This window comes from Corella eumyota, chromosome 7, assembly GCF_963082875.1.
Source record: "Corella eumyota chromosome 7, kaCorEumy4.1, whole genome shotgun sequence".
NCBI lineage: Eukaryota > Metazoa > Chordata > Ascidiacea > Phlebobranchia > Corellidae > Corella > Corella eumyota.
Genome location: NC_137496.1, coordinates 10,370,057 through 10,386,414, shown reverse-complemented (window position 1 = coordinate 10,386,414; position 16,358 = coordinate 10,370,057). Strand labels below are relative to the sequence as shown.

Here is a 16,358-nt window from a genome sequence, read left to right as displayed (position 1 = left end):
TAAAACTGCTGCTAACAGCTAAAAAACCTAAATAACTCATTTTTTTAGACGAATTTTAGAACATTACAACAAAACAACATTAAAATAACCCAATTTTGTTCTATTTTTAAAAATATATTCTAAAATTAGACCCGCAATCAGTTTACATACACGGTTAGATTGGAGCCTACACGTCATTGGGTCAACAAAAATTCTGACGTAATTTAGAAAATTGAACAACCGCCAGTTGGGGCTTTAGAGTAGCTATTCTTAATTTGGGTGTTCCCCAAAGTAAACACAATCTACGTATGCAATTTTTTAATTTGAATTTAACGTATTTTTGTTTACATTTTTTGACTTAGAATTAAGTATGAAGCTATTTTCTATCACAAATTTTATTATTGTGGTGTTTATTGGCTTTTTTGGAAACAGTATTTGGGTGTTTTATCAACTTTGGAACCCAGATCCTTGCTTAACTTCGAATCCGAATAGTCGTTGTATTAAATCAGCTATTCATGAAAGTCCTAAAACTAAATGGAATGTGAGCAATTTCGTATTTGTTTATCCCCGATGTGGGAAGCTCAATTAACAGTTTAAACATAAAGTAACATTTGTGGCCCTGACTCAGTCTTGAGCCTTTTAATATTTAAAAAATTATTTTATTAGTATTTTTTATATTTATTTATCCTCAATGTCGAAAGGTCGACTTCACAACCTAAATATGGGATATCATCAGTTACCCTGACCCAGTCTCAAGTTTCCTTTGGCAGTTTGAAATATTATAGACTATAATTGCCCTATAATTAAACTGCTAATTAAGTGCTTGCTCAGCAGGACTACTCAAAGCGCTACAGCATTAAAACAGCGGGGATTAAACCCAGGGACTTAAGGTATGTAGCCAATTATTCTAACGATTTTACTGATAAGTATTTTATTGTTTTAGTTGAAGGTATACCTACAATCAAACAACAAAGAAAAATTTAATAAGGAAAAAAGTAATTTGATTTTGACCTGGAAAAAAATCAATTTCACAGAAGATTTTACAAAGTAATTAAACAAAAAAAATAAAATCTGTTTAAATAAAAATTTAGTAAAATTTATTAAAACTGTCTTAAAATATTAAAAACCTAAAAACTTTTTTTTTCTAGGAATGTTAATATAACAGTACCAACTCAGACCCTTAACAATGGAACCGCTTCAATACATTTGTTTTTATATAAATCCGGGGAATCAGCATTTGCTGGAGAACACAGTATTCATGTTAAAACTGAGATTACCTCATATTCTGTGCCAGTGTCTTACTTTAAATTAATAAAAGATAATAAAACTGTAAGAAAAAGTAAATTAATTTATTTATCCTCAATGTAAAATGCTGAATAATTTATTAGTTTTAATAAAAACTAGCGATGTTGTGCAGTGGAAAAAACACACTACATGAGGTACTGGGTTTGATTCCCACTTCTCCGTTCTGTAGTGCCCTTAAGTAAGGCGCTGTAAACTGTATAAACTCTTGCTGAGACAAAATTCAATCAGCAGATAAATATAATAAATACTTTCAAAAACTATGGAATTTTCAAACAATTTTTGCACCTAAACTTTACTCAAAAATGCTTGAATGTGGAAGCAGTGGGGATTGAGCCCTGGCCCCTTTGACTAAAACAAAATTTATAACCACTATGGCAAACTGCAAGTAATTGCACATTTCATAGTTAATTTATTATCTTAATTTTACAGAAAAATGAAGAGGTTAGTAAACTGCCTGTTACACATTGGCGACCGAAAATAATAATTAACGTCATGACTGATTATATCGTATTTGATATTAACAAAATACCTCAAGAGATATTACAATTAATGAGGTAATAGTTAAACTTATTAAGAATAATTTCTAAAAATTTAAAATAATAATTATAAGGCTTAGTAAACAATATTTTAACGATTTTCTAATTTTTAAGGGTAAATAATAAGATGGAGTATTCACCGATATTTTTTGTTGACGAGTTGACACATATGAAAAGAGATTTAATGGTAAATTTTTTTCTAAGCACCCATAGTGGACAATTTAAGCAAAGTGTACCATAATAATACCACTATTATCGTAATATATTATCCTGCTTGCCCTAACTTTCTCTGATAAGAGGTTGTCATTAGCTATAATAGTTGCATACTATAGGCCCTTAAAGTGAATTGTGCTTATTTGGTCCTTTATATATTTTAGTTTATCCCAAAAAATGCAACAGAAATGCCGCTTCAAATCATTTACTCGCCTATAATGTTGGGAAAATTACGTCTTTGGAGAATTTTAATGGAGTCCATGAAGACTATGAAAAAATTTGGTAGTTTGAGAAAACCTTTTTTATTACTAGCTTCACAGCTTAAGGTTCTGGGTTTGTTTCCCACTGCCTTCATGCTGTAGCACCTTTAAGTGAAGCGCTATAAACAATAGAAAAGCCAAAAACCAATCAGCAGATTAATTTTTGGGCAATTATAATTAATAATACTCCAAACTACATAGTCAATTTGATACTGGGTCAGGGTAACAAATGTTACTCTATGTTTAGATCATGATGTTAGTCTTTCTACATCGAGGATAAATAAATACAAAAAAAAAAACTGAGACGCAAGACATTTTTTGTTTCAGGTTTTTCAGATAATGATTTAGATGAAGTGAAAGGAATATTCACTGAAACAACTTTGTTCTTTTTAGCTTTAACCATGTTTGTCTCAATGTTTCATGTAAGTTTCATCAGTTAATCTGACCCAGTCTTATTATTAAATATTATTGCCTTTTTTTATTTGGCCTTTTTAAAAAAAAACTTTTATTTTTTAGGCCCTGTTTGATTTCCTTGCATTTAAGAATGATATTTCTTATTGGAAAAAGCGAAAAACAATGGCTGGCTTATCTTTCCACACTGTATTGTACAGGTTCGTATTTGATTTGACAATTTTTTGGTTTTATTTTTACTTATTGGTAGCATTTTGTAGTGGTTGGAACACTTGGGTTTACTACATGAGGTTTTGGGTTCAATCCCCGATGCGTACATACTGTAGTGTCTTTAAATAAAGCTTTAAAAAAAAATATGGTGATTTAGTTAGAAAATACATTTTATGTTTAATTATGTTTTATCTTAGGTGCATAAGTACAATTATCATATTTCTTTACCTCTATGATGAAAAGACCAGTTTATTGGTTCTAATACCAGCTGGTATTGGTTCTATTATTGAAATATGGAAGGTCACCAAGGCCCTTAAGGTCAAGGTTCAAAGGTCAGGATGGAGAATTAAGTTTTCAATGTCCGATGAAACTGATAATGAGAAAACTACGAACGATTTTGATCATCAGGTAAGTAGCAGTTTTTTATGCCTTTAGCTTTACTACAAGGAGTCATAGGTTTAAATCCCACTGCTTCCATTTTATTAGTGCATTAATTTTTACCCTTGTTAAACTAAAAAAGTTTTATATTTTGTAAAAATAGAAAAAGCAACTTTAGACTGTGCTATGGTATGGCAATACTACTAATTAAGGGTATAATAAAATGTCAATCTTACTTTATTTTCAGGCTATTAGAAAGTTGTCTTACTTACTATATCCTCTGTGTATATGTGCTGCTGTTTATTCTCTGTTTTATGTCCCTCAAAAAAGGTATGCTTTAATATTTGTTTAAATTTATTTATCCTTATTGTGGGAAGGCCAATTTTGTGACCCAAACTTAGAATAAAACTTGCTACACCACACACGAGGTCGTGGGTTCAATTCCCATTGATCTCATGCTGTAGCGTCCTTGAGTAAGGCGCTATAAACGGTATGAACTACTGCTGAGTCAGCACTTAATCAGCAGCATAATTACCGGGCAATTATAATCTATAATATCCCAAACTGCTAAAGGCAACTCGAGACTAGGTCGGAGTAACTTATGTTAGTTACTCTATGTTTAAGTCGCGCATTCGACTTTCCCACATCGAGGATAAAGATATATACAAAAAAAAAAAAACTTAATTAATTTTACTTTTAGCTGGTATTCTTGGATAATTCACAGCTTAGTTAATGGTAAGTTATTTTATTTAATTTTCAAGTATTTATTTATCCTTAACATAAAACCTTTAATTCTTTATTTTGTTTAGCTGTTTATGCATTTGGATTTCTTTTTATGCTGCCTCAATTATTCATAAATTACAAACTAAAATCTGTAGCTCATCTACCATGGAGAGCTTTTATGTATAAGGTAAACAATTAAACATTTAACAAATTAAAAACTATCTTAAATATAGAGTATCACTTTTTTGTAAGATAATTTTGCAATAATGCTCTGATTGTTAAATAAACATATTTGTTTTTTTTAGGCTTTCAATACCTTTATTGATGACATTTTTGCATTTATTATAAAAATGCCGACAAGTCATCGTCTTGCTTGTTTTAGAGATGATCTAGTGTTTTTTTGTTATCTCTATCAACTATGGTAGGTTTACTAATTACTAAAATAAAGTTTTCACTTTAAAAATAACTACAGGTTTTTTTACACTATAAATAAATACGCTTGTTTCTATGCTGTAAAGCTCTTGAGTAAAGGGCTATAAATGGTATCGACTTCTCCCAAGCCAAAACCCAATCAGCAGATTAATTATCGGGCAATTATATATAAAAAATACCCAGAATTGCCGAAGTCAATTTGAGACTAGGTCGGGGTAGGAAATCGGAGTCTATGTTAAGACCATAAAGTTGTTTAACACAATTATGTTTTCTAAGGTTATATCCTGTTGATAAAACTAGAGTAAATGAGTTTGGGATTAGTTACGAAGAAGCCGAAGATCACAAGAAAAAAGATTAATTTTGTTATATAAATTAATCTTTAAAGATTAGATTAATATTTATGTAAACGTACTATTCATAAAAGTGTTTTAAATAAATAAATGTAATACATTTTTATTTAGTGTTTTAAAAAGGTGAATAAGTGCTTGTCAAGCAATTTAAGACAGGTGTGGGTTAACAAAGAATAGTTGGCTTCACTACATGAGGTACTGGGTTCGTTCCTTACTGCTTCTATGTAGTAGAACCCTTTGAGTAAAGTGGTGTAACCGTTATAAACTCTTGCCTAGCCAAAAGTAATCAGCAGCTTAATTATCGGGAGAATATAAACAATAATATACAAACTTGCAAAATTCAACTTGAGACTGGGTCAGGGTTACAAATGTTACTCTACATTTGGGCCATAGGCTTTAAAGTCAGCCTTTTTACATTGAGGATAAACTAATACGGAGTACTACAATTCACAAAATGATCGTTTTATTTAAACACCCAAAAACGCTTTTTTCACAAATTATTCGCATTATTTCATTTCGATTAGACAACTGCAAACGAGTGGAAGGGGCAAAAAAAAAAGTAAAGTTAGATTCAAGTATTTTCTGCTTCACTAAAACAGCGAACAAAAAACCTAAAATGAAACTTACACGCAGCGTATTTCATTTTACAACGATATCTATGGCAACTAGAAAAAAAAGAATATAAATATTTTTCTTTATATAAAAAATCTGTTCTTAACACTAAGATATGATAAGTCAGCAAAAACATTGGCTAAGTAAATTTTTTCAAAAGTAAAAAAGTACCAGTGTTAAGGTTTAATATGATGTACTGAGAAAAAAAAGGATTTTAAAAACATTTTTTTTGCTGGTCACTTACACAAAGAAATAAATACAAGATTTGCATTTAAAAATTTCCCTAATTATAATAATAACCAACACCGTATATTTTTAAAAATATTTTTTCCTTTAAAAAGTGAATTTGGTTATTATGGTGAAAGGTTGATTTGTTGTTGAGGAGGGCTTATAACTCAGTGTGCCCTTCATCTTGTTCCTCCTCTTCTGGAAGCTCGTCATCCATCTCTTCACCAATATCATCCTAAATGAGCAATTTTAAGATTTAGGGTTAGGGTGTATTTAAGAGATTACTGGCATTTTGCTGAAACCCATTTTTTGAAAACCCATTTATTGTGACACATTCACCCCCTTTTACCCCAATTAATGCTGCCTTACACTGACCCCACTTTACTCCAACTCTTTCCTAAAAAATAACCCCATTTTACCCCGACCCTTCACTGGGAAATGACCCTATTTTTTACCCCGATTCTTCCCTGGGAAATGACCCCATTTTTTACCCCAACCCTTCTCTGGAAAATGACCCCATTTTTAACCCCGCCCCTTTTTTGAGAATGACCTTATTTTACCCCAACTCTTCTTCGGTTAAGTACCCCTTTTTACCCAATTAACCCTGCATTACCCCAACCCTCCTTAGGAAAATTTTAATAAAATGTTGTATTCAAAATCTTGTTTTGCAGGAATATGTTATTTCGGTAAAATTTTGAGTAATATTGGGTAATTAAAGACTTTGAGCCTTACTACATGAAAAATTGCATTTATTTTACCGCTACTATATCGTAGTACCCTTGAATGAAGGGCTAAAAACACTTTTGACATTTTGAGACTGGGTCAAGGTAATATATAATAAACATTGGGTTTTACCTAGTATTTAAGTGTACTTAACTTGTACTTTATTTAAAGCTTTTTTCTTATCTTAAGGTAGTTGTTAAATAAAAGATAGTGTGTGAAAATGGTTGTATGGTATATCATAATATAATAATTGTGCAGAATTATATAATTATTACTTAACATTATTCTATACCAATTTTAATAAAATTGTTACTATATATAATAATCTTGTACATAAGATTACCAATCTATTGGATTATTCTTTATTTTTTTATCAATTTTTAACCCATAATTTATTTATTTTCTATGTGCAACAATACATACTCAAAACCAATTATATATATTAAAAGCAAGGATTCTACAGAAATTTCAAAACAACAATTTTAACTAAACAAAGACAACTTTTCTTTAAAAAACTATGCAATAGGGCGACAATGTCTTGTTGATCAAATTTTTTTGTGTTTAGATGTTCAAAAAAATTTTTTTTTTCGACAACCGAAAAATTTACAATTCGTCTTTTTTTTCTGGTTTTATTCCTTCTGCCATTTGCCTAGTTTTGACTTCTTCTGCTGTTTTTTTAAACATTTCTTCTGGAGTTTCTTTAGGCCTAAGATGTGCCATATCTGCCTCCATTTTAGCCTACAATGTTTAGATAATTATATTCTCAAAACACAAAAATTTTTCTCAAACCTTTTCATAACAAAACTACTTTTTAATAGTCATGCTTTCTTAAGTCTAACTACTGCAAAAACCTTAACAAAAACACCACCATTATACTTTGAAAGTTGTGTTATTTTAAAAACTAGATTTATTATAACACACTACCTAATTCCGATCTTTTACAATCTATTCAACAACCACATTTTTACTACTTAATATACAATTCCACAACCAATAAAACACCAATTTACCCCAAAACCAACTTTAAAAACTCTAAAAAGTGCAGACTGGCACCCAAAAAACCTTCAATCTATTTTCTTTGCATGCACTCTAATACTGTCTACACAATCCTCTAATTTTTTTATCTTTTTTCTAATTCTCTTTCTTACTTTCAGTTTGTCGAAATCCAAACTACTTAGGGACATGATATCGTCCATTGACAAATCGGGCATTTTCATGTTTTCATTAACAGGCTCTTGGGGCTTTCCCTCTTGGGGCTTCTCCACCTGGGGCTTTTCCACCTGGGGCTTACCCTCTTGAGACTTTTCCACCTGGGGCTTTTGAACCTGGGGATTTTCCACCTGGGGTTTTACCTGTTCTGGTTCATGTTGGGTGGGAGGAGGTTGGTTACTGTTATGGTCTACAGGGGGGGCTGTCTGGTTCAAAATATTTTAACCAATAATTTACCAAATTTGGCACCAGTTTAATTTAAAACACAGCTAAAAATACCAAATTTTGAAACCATTATTAACCAATTTTTAATTTGCAACTTAAAAAATCAAAATTAAATCAAGAAAAAAAATAAATAGTTAACAAGAACTAAAACCATAATTTTTTCTTTAAAAAAATGAAATACCTCTTTGGGTGGTAGAGGAGATGAAGCTACATTGCCCTAAAAATTTTAACACAAAATCAAATTAACAATCAGCTAAGATTCTAAGAACCAAATCAACTTCTAACCAAGTTAAACAACAACTAAAAGACAAACAATAACTAACAATGTCATACAACTACCATAGTCTTCCAAAACAAAAATCCAACAACTAGGTTGATATACAAAAAGAATAAACCAAACCCAAAACCTTTAAAACATTACCACCACCTCGTATTATCATCTACCTATATATTTAACTACTTTTTTTCACATACCACTCTTTTAGAGAACTTTTTTCCCCAGTCTTCCCATATTTGTGGATAGCATGTGGCATTTTGTATTAATTGTTTAAAGTTTAACTTAGTTATATGTAAAAGCAGCAGCGAGAATAATTAACAAAAAATTAAATTTATTTGTGGATATTAAAATGACCGGATTAATTAAACATGTGGATATTAAAATATTCATGTTGAAATCCAAGTAGTGTACATTAAGGCTATTATACATTTGCGGATATTATTTTTTTGTGGATTTTAAAAAACTTGTGGATAGTGAAAAGTTATGGATTACAAAAATATGTGGATACAAAAAATGCGGTTCTAAACAAATTTGAACTTTAAAATTTTGTGGATAGTTATCATTTGCGGATTTCGTGGATAAAAATTGTGGATATTATAGATTTGCGGACTTTTAGCATTTGCGGATAATATTTAAATTAAATGTTAATAAACTAAACTAAATATTAGTCCCGTTACCTCATCTACTTCTTCCTCACCATCTCCACCACTTACTTTCTCTCCGTTTGAGTCAACAAACACCTTCATGGCTTCTAGGGTTCGATCCCCGTCGTAGTCAACCACCTTAAAATAAAAAATTTTCAAAAAATTAATTTTTTTTTCGGAAAAATTTTTCAAAAATTTTAAATTTGTAAAAAAACACTTCAAAGTTAACTAAATATTAAACAAAATAATACTTGTAGAAATTATATTTAGAAATATTGATTAATGTCTGCTTGATACAAAAATATATTTTTATAAATACAGTAAAATACAAGATATTATAAAGCATTAGGTTTGTTAAAAAAGCCTATTTTTCTATGCATTTTTTGACAACATTTTTATAAAAAATGTGTCCTATGTAGTATAAACACTAATAAAACTGCATTAAAACTTAAATATGTAAAAAAAAAACAGAAAAAAACGCCAATTAATAATTATTTAATTAAACCAGTAGCATGGTGTATAGAAAAGGCTTTAGGTATCTTTCCAATAAGGTCTTAGGTTTAATTCCACCTTAAGGTAGAATAACATATTTTTACCCTGACCCAGTCTTAAGTTAACTTTGACAGTTATAGATTAGAATTGTAGTGAGAATTAAACCTAGAACCTCATGTAGTAAGGCAACACCATGCTGCTGATATTTAAAAAAATATTTTAAGAAAGTTTAAATCGACCCAAAAAGTTTAGTTTTTTTACCTCGTCACTTCCAGATGGAAAGTACTTAATAGTAGGGAACCCACTGATTTCAAACTCAGCGACTTCGTTAGCGGTGGAATCCATGACAGCGATAACAACATCATCGTCGTCCTTGTACGCCTCACCCAAACTGTCCCAAATGGGTTTTAAAGATTTGCAGTGGCCACACCATGGTGCATCTTTATTAGAAGTTTTTCATTTTAAATCAATAGTCAAGTAGTTATAGTTAACAGGGTACGAATTAGCGTTTAAAAAACGATTCGCTAAAAATGAGGTCGCATTTTTAGAGCAATTATTAGGTTCAAGTCATATTCTTCGTTTTTTTGTAACACTTGACGCATTGCGTGGCATTTTAAAAATGTAACGTATTGTTAAACAATCGTTAAGAATATTTTGCACGAAAAATGAGACATTTTTAATTCTTTTAAGGCTGTGTTATGCATTTAAAAAATTGCGCAACAACTGAACGATCTCGGGAGCAAAATTTACGCATTGCCAAAACATGGAAAGTTATTGATATTAAATGCCCTATGGTAACCTACATTTACGCAGGATTATGATGATGTAATTAAATTAGTGTGAAACTGGTGTAAAATAGATCGTAAAAATATACACGAGAGTTTTATCACCGCCTGAACCTTTTTTGGTTGATTCGCTATTTCTAATATATTTGTAAAAAACGATTCGCTAATTTTAAAAAACGATTCGCTTTTAGCGAATAGCGACCCGTCATTTCGTTCCCTGGTTAAGGGTATATTTATTTTTATAAATTAAAGCTCAGTGGAGAATATAAAAATTTCCACTTATAGATCTACAAAATAAAAAAAACTGCCATTTGTGGTGCTTAGGTGAAATATCGCTGGCAAATATTAGTTGAGAGTTGCAACCATGTTGAAACAATTAAAATTTCAACCGCGGGGCAGGATATACCCTAACCAAATCATTTTAAAAATGTGATTTTTTTAAAATTAGAACAAAATATTAAACGAAAAAAAATTTTTAAATTATAATTTTTAGTTTTAATGCAGAACCACTAATTTTCTCACTAATTATTAAAGTTTATAATACTAAAAATGAGCCAGTTTAATCTTTTATTAATGATTATAAGTAATTCTAAATCAGAAATATCTTTTAAATAAAAGATAAAACAAACTAAGTTATTTTTCCCATTTAAAATGAACCCAAACTTTATTTATATGCTAGCGCATAAAAATCGATTTTTCTAAACTAATCCGTCTTACTCTTAAATTTTTTCCACCAGGAAAAAGAAGTAAAGTTGGAAAAGCCAACATTTTAATTCCTTCAATGTCATTTTTAGTGCCGTCAACTTTTGCAATTACTACGCCAGGATTTGCGCGATAAACTTTCGCCAATTTCTCTATAACTGGCGTTAATTTTTGACTATGTAGGCACCACGGTGCATCTGTTAAATACATACCAGCATGTAAAATACAAAAAAAAAAAGTGGCTTTTTTTGTTCAATTTTTTATCCTCGATGTGGGAAGACTGATTAAACAGCCTGAACATAAAGTAACATTTGTTACCCTGACCCAGTCTCAAGTTGACTTTTGCAGTTTGGGATATTATCAATTATAATTGCCTGGAATTATACTGCTGATTAAGTGTTGGCTCAGCAGGAGTTTATACTGTATATAGGACATTACTCAAAAGTGCTACTGCATAAAAGCAGTGGGAGTCGAACCCAGAGCCTTTTGTAGTCAAGCCAAGTGTTCGAACCCCTACACCACGATGCCAGCACCGTAACTTTGTAAAAAGTACAAAATTAACCAACTGACAAAATTAGTTTGAATAAAATGACTGCTAAAACTTACAAAATTCAACGAAAACTTTTTTGTCCTTGTTGTAGGCAACTTCTTTAAAGTTGGATCCAACCAAAGTGTGAACTGGTTTGCTGTTCCAATCTTCTGGTAAAGCAGCACTCATTAAATGTCTCTGTGAAAAGTTAAAAAAATAAAATTCATTAAACAACTTTTTTATTTTTTTTATCCTCGATGTGGAAAGGCCAACTTCTTTACGAACTAAACATAGAGTAACATTTGTTACCCTGACCCAGTCACTAGCTTATTTTGGTGGCTTGGCAAAAGTTTATACTGTTTATATTGCCTTATTTAAGAGTGCTACAGCATTAAAGCAGTTGGGATCAAACCCCAGACATTATGTAGTAAATCCAAGTGTTTTAACTACTCAAACAATCTGACTTTTTAATTTTGTAGCACCCTTGAGTAGGGTACTTTAAATGGTAGAAACTCCTGCTAAGCCAAAAACCAATCAGTAGATCAATTATCAAGCAATAATAATCAATAATAACCGTGGGTTCAATCCCCACTGACTTCATGCTGTAGCGCCCTTGAGTAAGGCGCTATAAACCATATGAACTTCTGCTGAGCCAGCACTTAATCAGCAGCATAATTACCGGGCAATTATAGTCTTTATAATATCTTAAACTGCCACAGGAAACTCGAGACTGGTTCGGAGTAACTGATGTTACTCTATGTTTAAGTCGCACATTCGACTTTCCCACATCGAGGATAAAGATATACAAAAAAAATGTTTACCTTAGTTTTTCCTTCTACAACGCTGTTGGTGAATTCAGTGATAGCTTCGGTTGTAAGTTCCTTGGTGTCTGGTTTAAATTTGGCCATGTTGTCGGCCATCTTGATGATCCTGTAGTCGGGGACATCTTCTTCTGTAAGTCCGAAGAACTCCATGACTCTCTTGTTGTCTTCTTCGTCAGAATCAATAAAGATGAAGAGGACCTAAGGAGGAGAAAAAATTTTGAAAAAAAAATGCAATAAAAATTTGAAATAGTAAAAAAGACAAAAATATTAAAAATTCTAATTTAAAAAAATAGGAAAAAAATTAAAAAAATAAAATTGGCAAAAATTGTAAAAATAATAAAACAAAAAATAAATTAAATTATTTTTAAATTTAAAGTCCTACCTTTCCTTTGAATACTTTAGCAGATTCAGTAAAAGCGGCCAAAAGTTCATCAAATTGTGGGCTCGATTTTGCAATAAAAAGAAGATTGTGGACCTCCACTTCTCCTCCAAAGATCTTGGGAGCAGTCTGGTAGATTTAAAGAGCAAAAATTGAGAAAGCAAGATAATATCAAGATTTTAAAATTAAAAAAATTTTTGGCAAAAAAATGGATTTAATATAAATTCAAAAAGTTAATATTAAAAAGGGGTTTAATATTATTTAAATTTAAAAAATTTTTATTTAAATACTATTATTATTATTGTGGATTTATTAAAAAAATTAACCTTTATATATAAAAAACCTAATACCCTAGTATACCACAACCAAGTTAATAATAAAAATCCAACTATATTATATTTGCATGCAGTTAACTACAGTTATATTAATGAAAAATAGCATAGTTTAATTGTAAGAACATTTGGGTTCACTATGAAAGGTCTTGGGTTCGATTCCCACTGCTTTCATGCTAAAGTGTCCTTAATTAAAGCAATACAAAAGGTATAAACTCCTGCTGAGCCAGCGCTTAATCAGCAGTTCAATTATCGGGCAATTTTAATCTAAAATATCCCGAACCATCAAAGTCAACTTAAGACTGGGTCAAAGTAACAAATGTTACTCTATATTTAGGCGGTGAAGTCGACCTTCTCGCATTAAATATAAATAAATACAAAAAAATACATTTTTAAATTACCTCCGGCGTGAATTCAGTTACCAATCTCAATTGGTTACCTTTAACAAAAGCTGACAATGCTTCTTCATCAGAAACTTCTCCGTCAAAGTCAGCACGTCCTTCATCAAACTAATTTAAGGTAAAAAATTAACTACAGAGCTATATACATGCAATCCCTTTACCAGTAGTTAGTTTAGGTTATTATAAACTGAAAAAATGACAAGTTTTCTAACCAAAATTTTGAGAACAAAAAATCCAATTTTTTTTCAAGTTTTAAAAGTAATTTTTGTCATTTTTTCAGAATATTTTTATTTACGCCTATCCCAAAATCAAACAATTCCATCTATAACATTCTCTAGGCTATCTAAACCAGTTCCCATTTTCTTTTAAAACCTCTTCTGTCATTTCTTGAACAAGATCGGCAGTTTCGCGACATAACCAGGCTTTTAATTTTTCTTGTTTAATGTCCGTACTTGCAATCTTTTCTACGATTTCTGGCTTAGTCTTATAAGCATTAAATTACAATATTGAGTAACACATAATATAAAATTACTGGGACCTTATGTAGAAGCATAGGGCACTTAACGAATAGGGGTTGTAACTATATGTGACCAATTTTAAAGAGGTTACTTATTCATACGAAATATTGTAAATTAATAGTTACTCTAATTTTTAAATAAAAGGGGGTTAAGAATTAAACCCATTTTTTACCCCCTAAAAACGACTGTTTTTCTCTTATGCTTCCATGTAAGACCCTTACGCAAATTTCAATATAATAAAAAAAAATTACAAAAAAATAAAATATCTAAAACTCACTTGTTTGAAAACGACGACTTGATCAGCGGCTACATCAGCGAATTTTGCCACGTCAGCGTCGGTGACAAGACCGAATGGCACGTCATCAATACTGTCGGCAACTTTGGTGTAGGTTTGCGCATTATCTGATTCGGCATCCTAGCAGAAAGGAAGTCTCGTGTTACGACGATAAATTATTGAAATGAATATAACTAGGAAATGAATGAAACCGAAAAGGAAATTTATTAATTTTCCTTTTTTGGGAGTGGAAAATCGGTAATGAATATAAGAATTAATTGCCTAATGTGTTAAATTTACATTTAGCACTATATATATAATCCTTAAATTGGGAAGGCAGAATTATGGCCAAATATTGGGCTACATTTGTTACCCTGACCCAGTCTCGAGTTGCCTGTGGCAGTTTGAGATATTATAGATTATAATTGCCCGATAATTATGCTGCTGATTAAGTGCTGGCTCAGCAGGAGTTCATATCGTTTATAGCACCATACTTTGCGGTTCTTAGACTTTAAACAGTGGGGATTGAACCCAAGGCGTTATAAAGTGTTCAATTCATAACACCACGTTTGTCAAAATTAAATAAAAAATTGATTTTACTTACAGCAAAATGAGCAATAACCACGACTTCGTTATTTTCCTTAAATTTGGTGACTTCTTCTTCAGATGTGAGAGGAGTCAGTGGTGGTCCAGTTTTCTTCTTCAACCAGTTTACAATATCAGCAGCCTGTCGACCTCCTAATAATTTATAAAATTTAATTAAAAACTTCTCCAAAAAATTTTTAAAACCGTAAAAAAAAAAAATTTTCTCCAAAAAAAAAAAATATTTTCTTCAAAAAATTTTTAAAACCGTAAAAATAATGAGATATTAAACGAAAACTGTAAGAAAAATAAATAAATTTAAGAACTACAGAATACAATTTTTAAGATCATTATTAAACTGATATATACATACTTTAAAACTTTAATAAATAACCCTTTACCATTTATACCTTACATTTTAGTAAATTATTAATTCACTTTCTTACCAGACTATACAAACAATGTTATACTACGAACTAACACCATTTTTTAACCAAAACCAATATCTCAAACTTTATAATTTATTAAAAACCTATAAATAATCAACCATTAAGCCATATATAGTTGTACACACATTTTTGGGGCCTTAACCAAATCTATATTATCCATGCAATTTCTAAACAAGGCACTATTATATCTTGCCAGTGTAATGGATAGTTTTTTCCCCGCCATTCTTTGCAAAAATAATGCCTGGGTAGCCAGAAATTTGCATTCTTTCGGTTAACTTAGGGTACTTAGAACCGTCAATTTTAGCTAACCTAATGTCAGGTCGCGAGTCTTTTAAAGTTTTTGCCGCGATTTCCCATTGCTCTTCTAACTCAACACAGTGTACGCACCATGGCGCGTCTGAAAATTAAACAAAAAAATTATCATCCAAAGAAAACAGGGATTACCTTGGTAGTCTAATGGAGTGCCGTTCTTGAAGAATTTAAGAGTTGGGTAGCCTTTGACTTCAAATTTGGTTCCCAAGGCAGATTCGACAGTAGCATCGACCTTTGCAAGTCTAGCTTCGATTTCTTCTTCTTTAAGTGTTCCAGCGGCAGATGCATATTCGGGAGCAAGAGCCTTGCAATGTCCGCACCATGGAGCATCTTAAATGTAACCAAACTATAAACTACCACCACTACTATTTTACTTTTTTATATATTAATTTATCCTCAATGTGGAAAGGTCGACTTCACGACCTAAACATTGAGTAATGTTTGATACCCCAACCCAGTCTTGAGTTGCCTTTGGCAGTTTCGGAGTCTACCGTATATAGTGCTTTACCGAAAGGTGTTACAGAATAAGAACATTGGGGATCGAACCCAGTACCTCACTACACCACACTGCCGGTTTTTTATATTAGAATATAAGTTAAACAAATTTATTTTGTTAAATGCCCATAACCAAAAAAATATAAATAACTAAAAATTCTACTTAACTATATACCCAAATACCGCCCAAAAAATTTATTTTAAAATACATAAAACAATATTTTCTACAAAATGTCAGCAATTAATTACAATTTATAAATTTATTCAAAAGTCAAGACTTTAAATTATCAAACCTAAAAGTACTTACAAAATTCAACAAGTACGAATTTATTTTCCTTAATAAATTGGTCAAAGTTAGATTCAGTTAAGACCATAACATCCTCTTCTGCGGCGTAACTAAGCCCAAGAAACAAAGTTAAGACGGCGATTTTAAGTAAACTGTTCATTGTTTAAGTTATTTTGTTACTACTTGATGAAAACTATAAACCATACGACTAAAAAAAAACGGTCTGAATCTAAAACGATCGGTTTTGAAAGAGATAGAAAATCAGTCGAGCGATTTTGAGCTA

General features: G+C 31.0%; 2 protein-coding genes across 8 annotated transcripts; one reads left to right on the top strand and one right to left on the bottom strand.

Annotated features, from left to right (window-relative positions):
* Positions 1–348: 348 nt before the first annotated feature.
* Positions 349–4,859, top strand: LOC145759304 (lipid scramblase CLPTM1L-like). The gene is made up of 14 exons (XM_082573106.1): positions 349–520; positions 923–1,026; positions 1,128–1,308; positions 1,714–1,838; positions 1,935–2,007; positions 2,198–2,315; positions 2,621–2,715; positions 2,810–2,904; positions 3,112–3,322; positions 3,540–3,622; positions 3,993–4,027; positions 4,102–4,202; positions 4,321–4,436; positions 4,724–4,859. Exons 1-14 carry the CDS (start codon positions 350–352, stop codon positions 4,803–4,805), a joined length of 1,590 nt encoding a protein of 529 aa, XP_082429232.1. The 5' UTR covers position 349; the 3' UTR covers positions 4,806–4,859.
* Positions 4,860–5,243: 384 nt separating this feature from the next.
* On the bottom strand, positions 5,244–16,347 carry LOC145758875 (protein disulfide-isomerase 2-like). 7 transcript variants are annotated; one of them, XM_082572552.1, is made up of 13 exons: positions 16,097–16,347; positions 15,176–15,379; positions 14,556–14,689; positions 13,955–14,092; positions 13,532–13,642; positions 12,430–12,555; positions 12,045–12,245; positions 11,301–11,421; positions 9,469–9,647; positions 8,785–8,853; positions 7,976–8,011; positions 7,509–7,775; positions 6,709–7,098 (listed from the first exon to the last, which is right to left on the bottom strand). In XM_082572552.1, the coding sequence occupies exons 1-13, from the start codon at positions 16,233–16,235 to the stop codon at positions 6,964–6,966; spliced, it is 1,860 nt and encodes a 619-aa protein (XP_082428678.1). In that variant the 5' UTR covers positions 16,236–16,347; the 3' UTR covers positions 6,709–6,963. The 7 variants fall into 7 exon arrangements, with proteins under 7 accessions (XP_082428683.1, XP_082428685.1, XP_082428684.1 ...); XM_082572554.1 differs by lacking the exon at positions 15,176–15,379 and adding an exon at positions 15,427–15,624 and having other exon boundaries at positions 16,097–16,340; XM_082572553.1 differs by lacking the exon at positions 13,532–13,642 and adding an exon at positions 13,160–13,267 and having other exon boundaries at positions 16,097–16,340.
* Positions 16,348–16,358: the final 11 nt, after the last annotated feature.